This window comes from Scyliorhinus torazame, chromosome 1 (assembly GCF_047496885.1).
Source record: "Scyliorhinus torazame isolate Kashiwa2021f chromosome 1, sScyTor2.1, whole genome shotgun sequence".
NCBI lineage: Eukaryota > Metazoa > Chordata > Chondrichthyes > Carcharhiniformes > Scyliorhinidae > Scyliorhinus > Scyliorhinus torazame.
In genome coordinates, this window is record NC_092707.1 from 342,973,465 (window position 1) to 342,992,665 (window position 19,201).

At 42.4% G+C, this 19,201-nt stretch overlaps 1 protein-coding gene across 9 annotated transcripts in view; it reads left to right on the forward strand.

The window, feature by feature from the left end:
* The first annotated feature begins 8,784 nt into the window (after nt 1–8,784).
* The window catches only part of mark1 (MAP/microtubule affinity-regulating kinase 1), a 323,583-nt gene continuing 313,166 nt past the window's right edge, over nt 8,785–19,201 (forward strand). For 2 of the 9 annotated variants that reach the window (XR_011947845.1, XM_072509555.1), the window contains exons 1-3: nt 8,816–9,379; nt 10,524–10,727; nt 11,531–11,584. Coding sequence is in view for 7 of the 9 variants with exons in the window: in XM_072509555.1 (XP_072365656.1) it covers nt 8,912–9,379; nt 10,524–10,727; nt 11,531–11,584 (726 nt within the window). In the remaining 2 variants the exon portion in view is untranslated. Of the gene's footprint in view, nt 9,380–10,523; nt 10,728–11,530; nt 11,585–11,680; nt 11,815–19,201 lie in introns of those variants that run through there. The other 7 variants (XM_072509507.1, XM_072509517.1, XM_072509563.1 and 4 more) reach the window with 6 other exon arrangements.

A 19,201-nucleotide genomic window follows, 5' to 3' on the forward strand; every position in this document is an offset into this window, starting at 1 on the left:
AAGTAAAAACATAATACATTATAACGCCTGAAAATCTGTTCCTTGTCTTGGGTGACTAATGTTGCTTCCATTGACCAGAACATTAGGAGGCTGTTTAAATGGTCCAAGTCAGGTTCCATTACAAGACTAGTTGGTCATGGAAGGGGTTTTCATGGCGTGATTCAAACAGGTTGAAAATCAGCCTCCTTATCCTACCAGCACTCCCCGCAACCTGAACCTATCTCCCCATTCGCTAAAAGGAAAACACAAGTATGAAGATACAAAACCAGAATATTTCTAAATTCCTGATCTAAAAGTTAATTAATTGCATCATTAAGCAGGCAATGTGGGCCAACTGAATATTTTCCACGTTAAGCTAGTGCCAACAGGTCCAGTGTTAAAAACGAAAATGAACAATTAATGAAATGAAAAAAATCCTTCTAAAACCTTGCTGGTTAAGGTTGATGATAGACATGTTGGAACGTGAATCCTCTGAGAATTTCCTGGAATGGTGGATAACGGTCTATTCCTTTTTACGGAGCACCAGTTAATAAATGAAGTAAATAATTAAGTTCATCTTCTCTTCACAAAATGTTCACTATATTCCGGTGGTGTAGTGGTAATGTCATTGTCTAATAATCCAGAGGCCCAGGTTAATGCTCAGAGGACACAGGTTCAAATGGCGGCTGGCGGAATTTGAATGTTATTAATAACATCTGGAATTGAAAGCTAGTTTCAATAATGATGACCGTAACTGTCGTTAAAAAAAAATCTCGTCCACTAATGTCTTTTAGGGAAGAAAATCAGCCATCCTAACCTGCTCTGGCCTACTTGTGACTCCAGGCCTACAGAAATGTGATTGATTCTTAATGGCCCTCTGAAATGGCTGAGCAAGCCACCTTGTTCACGGGCTTATTGGGACGGGCAACAAATGCTGGCCCTGCCAGCAATGCCCACATCCCATGGAAGAATACATTTTTAAAAAATTTAGCATGTTTAAACTGCTAATTTAGCTTATTTATATGAACATTAGATTGATTCCTGGAAAATAGTTCTATAGCCAGAAAATCTTCCACATTGCATGAGCTTCGAATGTGATATAGAATGCTGAGAGCAGCTGCTGCAGCTCATGTATTCCTAATATAAAGATGAAGGTCAGTGACAGACCAGCCTCATCTCTCTGACGTTGTCAACTAGACACTGGCAAGTAGACCATCCTCAGATAATTTTGCTGTTTGACAACACTATGGATTTTGAATCCACGAGCAAGAAACAGATTTTCCTGGCAACCTGCCAAATGGGCTATAGCGTTCCATTACTAAGTAAATATCGTGTTTATAACCTCAAAAGTATTACATTTTACAGATGTGAAATTAAATGGAGAATTGTTTCATAATCCTGAAGATTTCATGTTTGTAGCATCAAATTCTATAACAATCTTAAGCCAAGCAACTTAATTAGCCAACTTCTTACTGCTAGTTGACCTGAGAAACTTGTGCATAATGACATGAATGGTCTTCTAAACCAGTTCATTGTACTGTCAGTCATGGCGTTGGCTATTAATGATTCAGTTCTCTAGATCATAATCCAACGAAGGCTTGGAGGCCGCATAGCATTTTATTTTACAATGGTTGCTGCTTGTACTTTAGGAAAAATAAGCATAATGGATGTAAATTTGATGGTAAGCCATTACACGCTTTGTAAAAAAGCAAATTACTGCAGATGCTGGAATCTGGAACCAAAGAGAAAATGCTGGAAAATCTCAGCAGGCCTGGCAGCATCTGTAAGGAGAGAAAAGAGCTAATGGTTCGAGTCCAGATGTCCCTTTGTCAAAGCTATGATACAGAGAAAGTGGGAAATATTTATACCGTGGAGTGAGAATGAAAGATGAGTAACAGGCACAGAAACCCAGGGAAACGGGGTACTAATAGCAACAGAAACCACGGGGAAAGAGTGCTAATGGTGTGCTAAATGTACACGCTTTGTTCATTCATTTTCATTGTGAGAAGTCTTGATAGCCATTTTGGTGAACATAATTTTGTTCTTCACTCCATTTACAGAATTTTTCAAAGTAGTGTGGACCCAAACAATTCAATACAATGAATGTTGTTATTCATCTCTGAGGCCTATGTTGCAGAGTATCCATTTCAGGAAGTAGAAGACCTTCAATCTATCCAGTCACGGTATTGTCATGGTGCAGTTCTAATAATCATGAGTCCAAAGTTTCTTGATCCACCACCATGCCAGTAACCTTTCCACATAGTTACTACCCTTTCAGTAATAAAAATTCCTCCTACATTTCCAAATTTATGTTGTTGTCCATACTTTGCAAATATGACCCATTGTGCTTAACTTGTAATTGATGATTGATTTATACATGAGTTGGGTAGTCTGGAGTAAGCTTACCTTCAGTATGGGTTCACAGCAGAATTGCACACTTTCCTGGAAGTCATAAAGATGGCTAGTGCAGGAAATGATTTATTTTACACTGGTACATTTGGCATGGAATTTACCTGTTAGAAATGAAGAGGTTTTATTACCCAACGTTCTTTTAACCGCTCCACAAGACGAAAAGATGAATGTTTCATAAATATATATTTAAAAATGTGGTTTCATTCAGAAGACTGCTTAAGTTACTTCTACAGCAGGCTCCATCAGGTCAAGATTGAGATTTGAATTGTGTAATATCCAGCAGACCAAGCATTTGTGAGATTGCTAGCAAAGAACGTAAAGAAATTTATTGGAAATTTTGACACTAATTGCTGTGGCTGAATTTCTGGCTATAATACACAATCAAAATGCTGTGCCAAAGACCTTATAGTTTAGATTTCATAGAATTCATAGAATTTACAGTGCAGAAGGAGGCCATTCGGCCCATCGAGTCTGCACCGGCTCTTGGAAAGAGCACCCTACCCAAGGTCAACACCTCCACCCTATCCCCAGAACCCAGTAACCCCAACCAACACTAAGGGCAATTTTGGACACCTGTGTGGCATGCTCATTTAACTTAGTTCGGGGGAAAAGGTCATCGTGACCTGAAACGTTAACTCTGTTTCTCTCCAGAGATGCTGTCTGATCTGCTGAGTATTTCCAACAAATTTTGTTTTTAATTCTAGCAATAACAAAGCTTCAGGGCAAAATACAAAATAAATTGGCCATTTTCCCTGGGAATCATGTAATATTTGTTTCAAGTAATTCATGCCGCATTTCCAGTTAGATGTGGGGCAAGGCATTAAAGCAAGTTAATTGTATGTGCATGTCCCATTTACAAAATTGCACTGTTTGATTTGGATTACAGCTCGTCATTTTTCTTTCCAAAATGCATCCATTCATACTTCATCTGCTATGTGTCTGCACATTTCACCACTCTGTGCTCTCCTGAATTCGGCTACTTTTCTGATCTCCGACCAATACTTTTCTATGCATTGTGTCATGAATAATGCCCATGAATATTTTAAAAAAAATACATTTAGAGTACCCAATTCGTTTTTCCAGTTAAGGGGCAATTTAGCGAGGCCAATCCACCTACCCTGCACATCTTTGGGTTGTGGGGACAAAACCCACTCAAACACGGGGAGAATATGCAAACTCCACACGGACAGTGACCCAGGGCCGGGATTCGAACCCGGGTCCTCAGTGCCGTAGTCCTAGTGCTAACCACTGCGCCACCGTGCTGCCCATGAATATTAAACTCAAGAAACAATTCAAAATTCTTAATTATATTTCATGAGCTTATGAGCTACTTTCTGGTTTTCAAAATCTGTTAAATGGAAGCTTTGTAACCTAGTCAACCTTTTATTTTTAGTGCTTTAGGTTTGAAAACTTAAATTGCATTAACTGGTATCAATGCCTATTCCCAAGTCTATCTGGAAATGCTGTGAGGGTTAACTGAACCAATTATTACATGATTCTCAGTGAAAATGGCCAATTTATTTTGTATTTTGCACTGAAGCTTCGTTATTGCTGAAATTAATTGCTGAAAGTCTACATGCCCTGACAACGTTGTGGCATTCGTACTGAAGACTTCTGCTCCATAACTAGCTGAGTCCCTTGCTAAGCCATTGCAGTACAGTTACAACATTGGCATCTACCCAACAATGTGGAAAACTTCCTCCGGATGTCCTGTCCACAAAAAGCAGGACAAATTCAACCTGGTCAATTACCGACCCTTCGGTCTACTTGTGGTCTTCAGAAAAGAGATGGAAGGGGTTGTTGACAGTGCGATAAAGTGAAATATACTTTGCTCACTAACACTCAGTTTGAGCTTCACAGGAGCCACTCAGCTCCTGAACTCATTGCAGTCTTGGTTCAAACATGGCCAAAAGAGCTGAATTCTAGAGATGAGGTGAAAGTGATGGCCCTTGACATCAAGACCGCAATTGAGCAAATGTGGCATCAAGAAGCCCCAGAAAAACTCAAATTAATGGGAATCAGGGTGAAAACGCTCCACTGGTCGGAGTCATATTTAGCACAATGTAAGATGGTATGGTTATCTCACCCCCAGGATACCGCTGCAGGAGTTCCTCAGGGTGGTGTCCAGGCCCAACCACCTCCTGCTGGTTCATCAATGACCTTCCCTCCATCATAAGGTCAGAAGTGTGCATGTTTGTTGAAGATTACACAATACTCAACACCATTTTCAGAGACTGAAGAAGTCCATGTGCAGCAAGACCTGGACAACATTCAGGCTTGGACTGACAAATAACAAGCAACATTCGAGCCACACAAGTGCCAGGTAATGAACATCTCCAACAAGAGATAACCTAACCATCTCTCTTTGACATTCAATGACTTTACCATCACTGAATCCCCTCTATCAACATCCTGGGGGTTATCATTGACCAGAAACTGCAGCTATAGAAATTCTGTGGCTACAAGTGCAGGCTAGGAATTCTGCAGCATGTAATTCACCTCCTGTCTCTCCAAAGCTTGTTCACCATCTACAAGGTACAAGTCAGGAGTTTGATGGAATACTCTCTATTTGCCTGGATAAGTGCAGCTCCAACAACACTCAAGCAACTCTCCTGTTGGTACTGCCTCCACTATTTATGCACTGTGGCAACTGTGTGTGCCATCTACAAGATGCACTGCAGTAACTCTCCAAGGCTCCTTCGACAGCACCTTCTAAATATGTGACCTCTACCAGTTAGAAGGACAAGGGAACACCCCCAACTGCAAGTTCCCCTCCAAGTCAAACACCATGCTAACTTGGAACTGCATCATGATTCCTTCACTGTTGCTGGGTCAAAACCCTGGAACTCCTTACTAATAGCACTGTGGATGTACCTACAACACATGGAATGCAGAAATTCAAGAAGGCAGCTCACACCAGCTCCTCAATTGGGAATGGACAACTGATGCTGGTGGAGCCAGCGAGGCCGTTATCCTGTGAACAAATAAAAAAAGCTGGAAATACTCAGCAGGTTCAGCAGCATCTGCGGGGAGAAAAGGGTTAAAGTTTCAGGTCGAGATGATCTTTCAACTCCACCTGGAATGTTGGGTGGGATTCTCCGGAAAGATATCCCAGTGTGGTAGCGTGAGCTTCCCGGCGCTCAGCCCTTGAGGCCGGCAACGCTATTCAACATGAATTGGTCCACTTAACGAGGCCCCACGGGCTTCTCGCCGCAAGTAAAGGCTAACCAGCTGTTCACTGGCACTGCACTGGCCAGCCTCCCACTAGCAAGGTCGAGCAGCGCTTAAACAGCTCTTGCACAGCCAATCCCAGCCAGTTCACAACAATGGCACCCAGGAGACCGGCCTCAAGATTCGGGGATGCAGATCTGGCTAGACGCAGCGAAAGCTAGGAAAGATGTCCTGTTTCCCAGAGGATGTTGGAGGGTCTGCCACAGGGCAGACAGTGCTGCCTGGGAAGGGGTGGTGGCTATGAGCGCTGGGAGTGTGACCAGGGGGACTGGCCTCCAGTGCTGGAAAAAGGCCAATGGCCTATACCGGGCAGCACGATTGAGTAGACACTAACGCCCCCCCACCCCAAAACCTTTCCACCCCCACACGAGCATTCACCCTCCAACTCTCCATGTGACCCCCCAACCCTTCCTTCACCACCCCCTTCCCACCACAGAGTGGGCATCAATGCGGAGGCTGGTGGACGCCACAGAGGTGAGGAACAACCGGGCTCCACCCGGAGGACCTGTCAAATGCGAATTGTTATTGCCTTACTGACTGATCCATCCCTCCCACTGACCACATGTCCATTCTCCCACAGGTCCTCCAGCCGATGGCGATGGCCCATCCTGGGTGGCCCCTCTCCAGCCTCCCCGGAGAACACCTCGGAGGGGAGCTCCGAGGAAGACACGATTGAGGCGTCACAGCTGTCATCCTCCACCAGCGCAGATACATGCATCTCGGTGGGAAATGTTAGTGGTCAGGCTTCGGAGACACAATCTGGTGAGCTGTTGATGCACATCAGGTGGAGGCAGGTACCCCCAGGCGAGACAGCAGTCAGAGGTCTGCTGGATCCCAGGACCCAGCTGAGTCCCAGGACCCAGCTGAGTCCCAGTCTGATGCTGAGCCTACAGAAGAGGTATTTCTGGAGCAGATGGAGATGATAGGGAGCGGTCAGGACATTCATAGGGAGATGTCAGCTACACTCCAGCAGGTCCATGGCCTATTGGAGGAGCCCCAGAAGCTACCGGCATAGGAGATTTCGCCAGCAATGCGTGGCACCGAGGCCAACACTGCTAGGGTGGCGACACAAGTGGAGAGTCCAGTGCATGACGTTAGCACCATTACTGAAGGTGTCCTAGGTGTCGCGCAGTCAGTGACAGCCATGGCTGAGGGTGTTGACAGAATGTCCACCTCGCTGGGGGCAGTCACCCAGTATCAGACTAACCTTGATGAGGTACTCCGATGGGAATGGCTGAAGCACTGTGGAGCTTGTCCCATTAGCAGGGGCCCCAGGGCTCGAACCAGCTACCCCTCCATCCCATGTTGAGCCCTAGAGCCCCATTGGCACCGAGCGGGAGGAGGCACTGAGTGCCAACCCGGTCCCGTCCTATGGAGTGGCGACTGTGGCCACCAGCTCCCCCAGGTTCCACCCCTCTGATGAGGCCGCATCTTGCAGCCAGCACCTGGAGCAGGGCAGCACGGCTGTGTGTGTGCTACCGACAGGTGAGCCGGTGCCCTCTGACTCCAGAACTCCCAGAGGACACCTGCCAGGAGCATCAAAGGTCACCGATGTGGTAAGCAATTGGCTGCCTCCACCACAGATGCGCATCCTGGGGTCACACCTAGATGTGGCGGTAGAGTTAGGAAAGCAAAGCACATTGAGGATCACTAAGGGCACCGGGTGAGGGGTAGGTAGGGGGTGAGGGCATTGCGGGAAGGCCGGCACCATAGGGAGAGTGGGGAATTGTTACACACGATAGTTACACCCTTGTGCCTCTGTCACTTTCTTTCACAATGCAGGCCAACCTCCGAACCATTAGTCCATCTTTCCCGGCAACCCACCCCTCTCCAAGGCACTCCCCACCCTCTGGCCATGGACATGCCATTGGAGCTGTGTTCCGTTGTGTTCGAATGTTGGCTGCTGCGTGTGTGGTGTTGACTCCTGCTGTGTTCAGGCACAGTGTCCAGGCATCGTGATCTGATTAGGATGCTAGGCAATGGCCTCCACATGCTTTATGGCCCGCCTACCCATGGGAATCCACTTGGGTTGTGTGAAGTGCCCACTTAACCACGATTGCCAATTCCCTATTAGCAACAGCCTTCAGCCACACAGCCAGAGGCCTCGGCAGTTGGTGCCATTATGGGTGGTCGGCGGGGCAGACAGGCAGGGATAAAGGTTGCCCCCGGAATGGGTGCTGCCATGCGGTTGCCCCACCAGCACCTCCCCACCCTGCAGAGGGTCCCCCACCCTGAGCTGAGCGTCCCCCACCAAGGGTCCCCCCCTCCTGCCGAGCACTGGGGTGGCAATCCAAGCACCCCCGGTTCTTTTCCTATGAGTAAAGATGGCTAATCACCTCCTCAGCTGCCCACAGAAGCCCTTCCACCAGATCATGTTTCTAAAATGGAGTACTAATCGGCATCAGCATGACCACTTGCCGGGGAGGCCGATGAATGACGGGAGGCTGTTGGATATGGAGTCGCTCTCGTTAATTGAATGGAAATTGGGCTTAAGTGGTGATAATTGCATTCTTGCCACGCTACAGTGAGATCCCAATTTCGCCTATGGGAGCGGGCCGGTTGCATCGCAAACTGTTTGGCACCTGGCCCGGTTCTTGTTTTTGGCCTCTCCCGCTAGTCACTGGCCTCGCTTCTCTCCACATATGCTGTCTGACCTGCTGAGTATATCCAGCATTTTCATTTCAGAATCACATCACCCACAGTATTTTGTCTTTGTTACTGCTGGTTTGAAATCAATGGGAACCATAACAATGGTAACGCTGTTCAGGCCTCATTGTATCCAACGAGTACGTGATAACGGATTTTGGTGGGGTCACCTGACGAGTGACCTTACGACACTGGATGAATTAATTCGTGCACATAATCACCTCACCAAGCGAAAGGACATAATCCATTTATGTAATCCTAAAAGCTTCTGAATTAATATAATCTGCCAAGAATTGTTTCCGCACCTCCCCCCCCCCAATAATAAAATTCCCAGAATAAATTTAAAGTTGTCCTTAACCTCCAAGGTCTAGTCAGGTTTTAAAAATCCTCCTTTTATTTTGTACATGGATAGATTAAATAATATTCACCTGAGGTCGAATAGGCAAATGATCATGTCAATGTCATTATGCTGAAGTATTGATTTGTGTTGCAGGGTGGCAGACTAGATAGTTCTTGGACCCCTTTTGCGAAAAGTCTAGGGAAAGATTGTGTGTGTCTGCTGTATAACTGCGAGTACTTAGTGTGGGAACTGGCTGCCGCTGGGATCGCTCTCTCGTTGTCTCCACACTGTCCCTCAGAATGTATGTACGCCGACAAACTCCCTTTCAGCCCCTGTCTGCTTGTGGTGACAAGTATACCTGAGCTCCGGTTGCTTCTCTTCCCCCGGCTCCTTCTCTTCCTTCCCCTCCCCTTCTCTTTTTTTTGTCTCTCCTCTTTCAATTCATACAGATTTTTCTCTCTCTCTCTCGTCTTCCTCCCCTCCCCACCTTCCTCACTAACCAATAGATGCCCGGTCAGTAATGGAGGATTTCCTATCCAACATGTAGGCGAGAGCGTTCCCTTCTCCGGTGGAGACTTCTTTTATTTGAGGGAGGAAAAAAGAGAGAGAGAAGGGGAGGGGGGGAAAGAGAGAGGAAGGCAAAACAGAAGAGAGCGGTGCAAGTGGGAAGAAATAAAAGAAAGGCAACGATTCGGCCTAAGCACTGAGTGTGAAGCCAAAATGTCGACCAGAACGCCATTGCCCACAGTGAATGAGCGCGACACAGAAAATGTGAGTGAGACATTGTTTCATTTTTATTATTGTTACTTTTGTGTGAAGGTTTCAGTCGAGGGCGCGCGCGGGGGGGGGGGGGGGGGGAGAGGTAAAGCTACTTGCTGAAAGAATGTGTGTGTTTCTCGCTATAGAGAGAGGGATGTTCTGATGTGTGACTGCTCCGGGAGATGGTTCCAGCATATATTTTAAAAAAGAGATCCCTTGCAGAGGAGCAGAGGCAATGACTCGCCTGCTTCATCGATCACACTGGCCTCTCTTCATATAATGTAGACGGGGTTTTCTGAGGAAAGGTTACATGAATTTAAAAATCCTGCCTCTCACTTGCAACCCCCCCGCCCAATATCGTTCAGCCTTAAAATATCCATTTAAGGCTGTCTATGCTGGAAGGAGCAGCTCAATGACAAGGAGCGGTTTACTGGACCACAAAAGAGCCCCTGTCTCTCTTTAGTTTCGCTCAATGCAGACTTCCTGACTGGCGCAGTATTTTTCAGTTTGATCTGTTACTGTGGGAGTTTTTAAAAACATTGTTTTTTTTGCCTTTTGGGTTCTCCACATGCAAGACCACAATCGGTTATTAGCGATGCTTCTTTTCATAATCCTTTCTCTCCTTGCGTATTTGGGGGAGGAAAATGTGTTGATGCAAGGGCTGTGAAAACTGACGACTCACTAGGAGGGTTAAGGGTCAACTACACCAGGAACCTACTTCAAACCAAAATATTTTTTCACTGACTGTTTAGTTGCATTGTTATTTTATACCCCTTCCAACATTGGGCCTTTTTAATGTTGATGCTTTTAACCTCACTTGTGCCTATTTTATTCAGCAGGACGTTAACATAAAACCATTTGCATGCCCTACAATGATTTGAGCTTGCTAATTTGAGAGGAAGCCTGATTTTATATCACCTTTTCAGCAAAGGAGCTTTGGTATGAGTAACCGATAATGCTGAAGTCATCCAAGTACAGTGACAGCACATTTAGTATGCATTATATACAGTTACTGTCTCAAGGATTCATGTGGGAAGTACTCAAAGCTATGAATGTTGTATAACTAAATTGTTACATGCAAATCAAATGTATAGAGCACTGTGTAAATGGTTCCTATGAAATAATTTATGTAATGTGTACCTGGCTACTTTTGCAGCACACTTCTCTTGATGGATATGGTGACTCTCAAATCCAGCCTTCCAAATCAAGTAGTCGACAAAACCTACCACGATGCAGAAATTCAGTGGCATCTACAACAGAAGAGCAACCCCACGTTGGGAATTATAGGCTGCTAAAGACGATAGGCAAGGGAAACTTTGCAAAAGTAAAATTGGCACGACATGTTCTGACTGGAAGAGAAGTGAGTTTTATTTTGGTTGCTTCATATTTCAGTTTTTTGCTGTATTTATACTGTTTTTGAATTGGGGCTATTTCCTCATTTTGTGTTGAAATATATATTCCAAAGTATTTTTAAATGCTCTATTCTTCTACTGCACATAGCCTGTTGTTTCCTGTACCTTTCTTACTATATATATATATATATATATATATATATATATATATATATATATATATATATATATATATATATATATATATATATATATATATATATATATATAACACACACTCCAGTTATGATATGTGAGAGAATGTTTCAAAGGGTGCTGCTCCTTATCACTGGAATGTGTCCAAGCACTTGGTGGATGCCATCAGAACCAATGTTTGTGTGCTATCTGTTATTGTAATATTGCTGAGTTAAAATTGGATGCTGCAAAATTGTAATTCTAGACTCTCTTTGTATTGTACCCTGTTTATTTATCTTAAAATGATAAATTTTGTCAATATTAATTTTGGTGGAAGCTGAACCATTTTGAGTGCCGCTAAGATTTTAATTTTTTTTCTGTTGAAAATTTGCACTTGATACACTAAAGAGAAATGATTGGCTTCCTTAAGGAATCCCACCCAGATGGGCTCTCATTATACAAAATACTTGCTTTTGTGAGATATTGACAGAAACCAGACTGGAGCAGATTTGGGTGACAGGCAGTCTTTGAGGTTCACACCTGTGAGCATCTGCCCTTAGAATTGTGCATTTGATCTAAAAATACTGAAGTGCAGAATATCTTAACACACAATCTGATTGTTCTTAATCATTTTCAGGTTGCTGTTAAAATAATCGACAAAACACAGCTGAATCCTACCAGTTTACAAAAGGTAAAGTTTTATCTCCCAATTACAAACTGATTTTTTCAGCTTTATCAATGGAGACAAACAAGGAAAATATGAATTAACTGCATTGTATTTGCACAGAAATGTTTTGTGGAATGGCGTTTTTGCGAGCTTGGGATTTGTATGTGGACCTAGAAGGCATAGGCCTGAAGCTGTGTTACTGTGCAAACCTTGCATTGTGAAGAAAGAGAAGTAGCTGGCTATGTGCAGAAAATATTCTTGTTGAAGTTTCATCTCCACAATGTTTACTGTTTGCAACAATAGTGACAATAACTATTAAATATTTGACTGTCTGTTGGTACTTTTATGGACCGTTGTGAGGAAGATGTTTATTTTGTTACTCTAGCTTATATTCACATTCACAGAGAAAAAAAAATGATTATCACAAATCATTAGTTGCAATCATTCTATTTCTACAGAATTCTTTCATGGCATGTCCATTATAGTCATCATATATTTTATGGATTGTGAATGGTCATTGTGCCTCAACAACAAAGAACACATTTCTTTGCTGAGAAAGCATATTTTTTATACAGTATATTATGAAAACCAAATCGTAAATTAATTGATCCAAAGGTTCAATGCTGTTGTTTATTCTTTAACTTGAAAGATAAATCTGTTTGAAAATGATAGAAGTGCTTTTCCTTGTCAGCAAGAGTTACATAGTTATGTTTATATTGAGAGATGGACATTATTTTTGTAAAAATGAAGATATTAGCCAACCCTTGTTATGTTGAGCTGAAAGGACACAGTATCTCTGAAGATATCTTTGGGAAACCTTTGTGGGAAGAGAGCAGTGTCTATATTGATTCACCATTGCATTATTAACAATGGATGATGTGCGTTTGACCTGTTTGTAAAAGACAGTTTAAGACATTTTATGGGACTTAAATGAAGCATTGGTTGGAATTTTCCATCCCCTCCCACTGGTGGAAGATCCCGCCGCTGTCAATGGACGTTCTAATGGTTAGACCATGGTGGTGGGGCCTGAAAATCCCAGCCATAAATGATTTTAGCGATATGTCAACAACCCAATCCATAATCAAACATAGATGTAAAGAGCAATAAATAATTTGTCGCCCATTTCACTTTTTTGTCGCCCATTTCATTTTTTCTCCATCAGTTTAAAGAAAGTTAATTTCAAGATATCACATTTGCGATTCGGTAAATTGTTTCCAATTTTAACTTTTCATAGTCCAGACGGGTGGGAGGAGGCTCTTATGGAGCATAAATAAAGGCATAGACAAGTTGGGCTAAGTGGCCTATTTCTGTGCTATATATTTGATGTAAAACTATTATGAACCAGGAACAGGAGGAGCCCCCCCCCCCGCCTGTTCCACCAAGGATCATGGCTAGTCACTTCAAATCTGCATGCCGCCTATCCCCAAAACCCATTACTGCCTTGTTTACTAAGAATCTATCCACCTCTGCCTTAAAAATATTCAAAGACTCTGCTTCCATCACCTTTTTAGGAAGAGAGTTCCAAAGACTCATGAAAATCATTGACAGATCTCCGACTTAATGGGTGGCCCCTTTTTTTTAAAACGGTGATCCCCAAGTTCTGGATTCTTCCACAAGAGTAAATATCCTCTCCCCATCCATCTATCAAGACCCCTCAAGATCTTATTTTTCAGTTAAGTCACCTCTTACTCGTTTAAACTGAAGCAGATAAAGCCTTTCTTTATAAGAGAGCACACCCATTCCGGGTATCAGTCGGATAAACTTTCTCTGAACTGCTTCCAACACATGTTTCTTTTCTTCAATAAGGTGACCAATACTGTACACAGTACTCCAGATGCGGTCTCACCAATGCCCTGTACAAATGAAACATAACCTCCCTACCTTTTGATTCAATTCCCCTCTCAATAAATTATAACATTCTATTTGCTTTCCTCATTATTTGCTGTATCTGCATATTCGCCTTTTATGATTCATGCACTAAGGAGCCCACATCCCTCTGCATCTCAGAGCTCTGCAGTCTCTCACCATTTAGATAATATGCTTATCTTTTAGTCTTATTGCCAAATGGACGATTTCAGATTTTCCTCCATTATGCGCCATTTGTTGCATCTTTGTCTACTCAACCTATCTATATCTTTATGTCCTATAGGACATGGAGTTAAATTTGCTATCTTCCAATCTTTCTGACCTATCTTAATGCCATCAGCAAATTTGGCAACCATTTATATAAATTGAGAACATTTGAGATCCCAACATTGATCCCTGAGGCACACCATTCGCCACATATTGCCAACCTGGAAAAGACCCATTTATGCCTACTTTCTGCTTCCTATTAGCCAGCCAATCTTCTATTCATGCCAATATGTTAATGCCCTATATCATAAACTTTAATTTACTGTAATTATTTTTGATTTGGCACACTATCAAACACCTTCTGGAAATTGAAGTACAGTACGTCCACTGGTTCCCCCTTATCCATGACGCGTTACTTCCTGAAAGAACTCCACTAAGTTGGTTAAACATGATTTCTTTTTCTGAAAACATGTTGAGTCTGCCTGATTACCATGACCTTATCCAGTGTCTGCTTTACCTTCTTTAATAAAAGCTTCTAATGTTTCCCCCATAACAGATGTCAAGTTAAGTGGCCTGCAGTTTTCTGCTTTCTGTCTCCTTTTTTTTTTTGAATAATGGAGTTAAATTTGCTATCTTCCAATCTTGACCACTTTATTTTTATGTGTTGATTTCAAACAAAGTCACATCATGCTTCATGGGGTTCTGATGTGTACTGTGAGAATTAAACTTAAATGCTTCATGAAACCAGCAGAACAACCAACAAATCGCCCCATTTTGCATTATACATATTCTGCACAGTTTTTTGTTTACAGCTGATTATGGTCTGTGAAACTGCGATTGGGTGTTGCAAAGTCATCTTACGTTGCATGACAGGAGGGAAAAGAGGGGGGAAAAAATACTCAGCCACATCATGCAAGTGAAGTAGAATGGCTTAAAATATCTTAACTAAAAGATTGAATTACCTTTCTTGAACCAAGTAAGTTATTTTGTATGCAAGTGGTAGTAGGCCAGGTATATATAACAGTATATGAGAAAAGTTTGGAAAACAGGAGGTCCTCGACTTTACAACATTCAAATTACAATGTATGGCACTCGAATATTTGTAAATTGACACCCAGTTTCGACTTTGCGACGTCGGATTCTTCTTTAAGTTGCCATGCAAGTTCAATATTCATAGAGTGCATCGACATTCTGCACCGCTCATCTCCCTGACTCCAGATGCTCAGTTGCTGTTCCAACTCATTTTTACTTGGTGAATTTGTGTTTCCAAACTTTCTTAAAATTTATATTTTATAATTTATTGCTGTATTCCTTTTTTTAAATAATTAATTGAGTACACAATTCTGAGTAATCTAGGTGAAAATAGGGTATCAGGGATTAGTTCAGAAACCAACCCCCAATTTTTTGTTACATTGTTCTTATGGGAAAATTGGTTCCTAGGAACCAATTGTGTCGAATGCGAGGACTGTCTGTATATCATCAAACTGATGAATCATGGTCTGTTTGTACCATGGTACATTATGTGAATTCCCTTTTTGGTCAATTCATTTATTGCTAGAAAACCAAGTTACCCCTCCTAATTAACATTGCTAACAGGGTTGTTCACTTACCTTTCTGACTTTACTTGGATTGTGGATATTGGGAGTGACATGAGGAAATCTTAAATTTCTTTTTGATTCTTTTTGTATCAGCATATTTAATTACAGCACACATTTCCTCACAAGTAGCATTTTTACATTTTATTGCCATTTTATGCCTTATTTTTTTGTCTAATGTTGAATTCATAAAATAAGTTTCAACAATTCATTTAAAAAAATTATTCTCCTTTTTCACATTTTCTCCCAAATTTACACTCAACAATAAACAATAATCAGTAACGAATGTAGTGTCAATCCCCATATCAATAACAACGATCCCATCCTCCCACCAAACCCCAGGCATTGGCCTGCATGTTAACATAAATAAATGACAAAAAGGAATCAGGAATCACCCATAGTCACCAGAAACACATACAGTCCCCCTCCTCCCAGCCCCCAACCTCCCCAATGTTCAATGTGATCCAATTCTCGAAAGTGCATAAGAATAACGTCCATGAATTGTAGAACCCCTCCATCCTTCCCCTCAGTTCAAATTTGACCTTTTCAAGTGTTAAGAATTCCAGCAGGTCTCCCCACCACGCCAGGGCACAGGGTGGAGAGGTTGATCTCCACCCCAACAGGATCCGCCTTCGGGCGATCAAAGGCAACATCTGCCTCCGCACCCGTTTCCAACCCTGGCTGGTCCGACACCCTGAATATGGCCTCCCGAGGGCCCGGGTCCGGTTTTACGTGCACCACTTTAGAGATTACCCTAAACACCTCCTCCTTCCAGTAATCCTCCAGCTTTGGACAGGACCAAAACATATGAACGTGGTTTGCGGGGCCTCCCCCGCAATGTTCACATGCATCTTCTACCCCCTCAAAGAGCCGGCTCATCCTCGCCCTTGTGAGGTGCGCTCTATACACCACCTTCAGCTGTATCAGCCCGAACCTTGCACACGAGGTGGAGGCGTTCACCCTCTGGAGCACCTCACACCAGAACCCCTTCCCCATACCCTCTCCCAACTCTTCCTTCCACTTTACCTTGATCCCTTCCAGTGGCGCCTTTTCCTCCTCCAAAATAGCCCCGTAAATCACCAATACGACCCCGTTCTCCAGTCCCCCTATCGTCAGCACCTCCTCCAGCAATGTGGAAGCCGGCTCTACTCGAAAGCTCTGTATCTCCTTCTGGCAAAGTCTCGAACCTGCATGTATCTAAATATTTCCTCCTGCTCCAGCCCATACTTCGCTCCCAGCTCCTTCAATCCCGCAAAACGACCCCCAAGAAATAAATCTTTTAGTGTTCTAATTTCTTTCTCCTCCCATTTCCAAAAATTTCCATCCCACTTCCCTGGCTCAATTCTATGGTTTCACCTAAATCGGCATTTCTTTTGACCCTGCCCCAACCGAAGTGCTGTTGAAACTGCGTCCAAATTCTCAACGAAGCTATTACTACCGGACTCCCTGAGTATCTCCCCGGGGCCGTCGGGAGCAGCGCTGTCGCTAGCGCCTTCAATCCCGACCCCCTACACAAACTCTACTCCATTTTGACCCATTGGGAGTCAACCCCTCTGACCCAGCTCCGTACCTTTTCCACATTAAGTTTCAACAATTCATAATGAATTTTGAGATTTTCTGTTTTACAAGATACCTTGCAATAAACTACAGAACTCTGGTTGTTGTAAAATGTGAGCAATTTGCAGTTGTTTTTCCTACATTTCACAGTCCAATGAAAGCATTCATTCATGTGTGAATTATTATTGGTTCTTGTACAGAGAAATGATTGATTATGTAACAGCTTTCAGCAATATATGGGGTATTTCACAACTATTGGGAGATACATGCTTACAAAACTGGCCATTTTGTTTGGCTCAAAGTCAAGGCACTTTTTAAAAGAAACACAACCCTGCTAATTCTATTGAAAGCTGCTCAAACTGCATAAGTAAGATATATAGAAAATTGAATTTGAATTGCACATATTCGAGTTATCAGTTATAATTATCAATAACAGTTTTAATTATTTCTCCCGATCCATGTACCTTAACCTCAGTGAATCTTTGTATTAGGAGATCTTGCTTGGGGTGGGGTGGAAAGAAATATCAGGGTTCTGACATGGTGGTTAGAGACTGCTGTGTGAAATGCTATATATTTCTAGTGTATTTTCCAAGAAGGTTTTGTCTTATGCAATGACTATTGACTTACTTTCTTGTCACTATGGCACAGAAAGGAAATAACAATCTGAAGTTTGGAGGGTTTCCGCCCCAGTGTGTACCATCCAAATGCTGCCGATTGTAGCCAATTTATGACCCAAGTATCTCTCCTTCACTTGCCAAACTCCACCTTTTAATTTTTGAGTAAAAATGGCAGTGGATAGTTTACGCCTAAATAGACAAAGAACCCACCCTCCTACTAAAAACATACGCCAGCTTGGTTTGCATAAAAGAGGGTGTTTTAAAGAAAATTTTAAGCTAATGAATATCTTGGATACCTCCTGGAATTGTACTCTTCTGCCAAAAAGGCACTATTTAATTGCTATTTTTGTGTGGCCTTCTTTCTCCTCTAATGGTAAATTATGAAAAAGATTTCTCAATTATTCGTCATGAATTTTGTGGTTTGAGAATTTTAAGGCCTGATTCATATTTGGAGAAGATATTGGCAGATTGATCAAAGACATCCTTTTTTTAAAAAAAAAAGGTACAGACAGCGTGTTAAAAGATTTTAAAAAAATGTTCTTCCTTTTTGCTGACCAGCGTTGGTGGCAAAGTTTGTCCCTATAGTTGGTGACTTTTGCATGATTGTGTGATTTAAACAATAAAGTGGGCAAAGTTTTGAAATATTGCAACAGGAGAGATCCATTTTAAATACAGTCAAGTACATTTTTGACCAGGGCAAATGAGCAGTGCTGTGTTAATTCAAATACTCCTTGGTCCTGTGAATTAAATATGAAGATTGGTAGCAAGCAAGAACTTTTTTCTACTGCCTCAAACTTAACCATTGTTTTATTTCTTGCGTACTTAAAAATTTACTTATATTTTAGGTCCTGAAAACAATTTGCTTGATTTTACATTAGGCATTGTTTCATGTTCAAAAATTGAATAAATCGTTTGTAGATATGCCCCCCCCCCCCCCCCCCCCCAACCCCATTAGTTATTAAAGCTTGCTGATCTATTTTTACTTTGCTCACGGTTAATGGAGTTAGTTATGCTGGTGCAGCACAATTTTTGATTAGCTTCTAATTTGAATTGTCCCCTTAAGATTTAGTAATCCAAATGAGGGAGCAACTTAAATAGATTTGAGACCAATCATAGTTTGATTGCCATATGATGAGCAAAGTTTTCAAATTGCCAGGTGCTTGTACATTGACAGCCCCAGATTAGGAGAGAAGAGCATGTTTTAGTTGTAATTGTCTTCTAGTTGTAATTGTCGCCTTGACATTTTCAATTAAGGCAACTTGCAGATAAGAAGTTTGCGTAGATTGGTTGTTTTCTGCTAAAGGGTTTTGTGTAGAATTATCAATTGTATAACTCCAATTTTAAAGTGGGCAAGGTGATAATTGTAATGACAACATAACTCGGTACAAAGCTTATCACATTTAAAGAAATTTAATTTTGCTGCTTTGGAGTATTTCTTGGCCGCAGAATGTGTTTTGTTGCCAAATTATTTTTTGTCTTTCTTCTGTGTCTGCAACCGGCCAGTAGCCAGTTTAGCTCAGTTGGCTGGACAGCTGGTTCATGATGCAGAGTAAGACCAACAGCATGGGTTCATTTCCCTTGCCGGTGGAGATTATTCATCAAGGCCCACATTCTCAACCTTGCCCCTCGCCTGCGGTGTGGTGACCCTCAAAAGGGAAAGCAGCCTATGGTTATTTGGGATGGTCGCAACTTTAATATTACTTTTATGTGGCAATTTGAGTATTTAAAAAAAAATAATTTGTCTATTGCAATGTGATATTTCATTCTACACCATATAAGCAAGGAAAAATATGAATTTT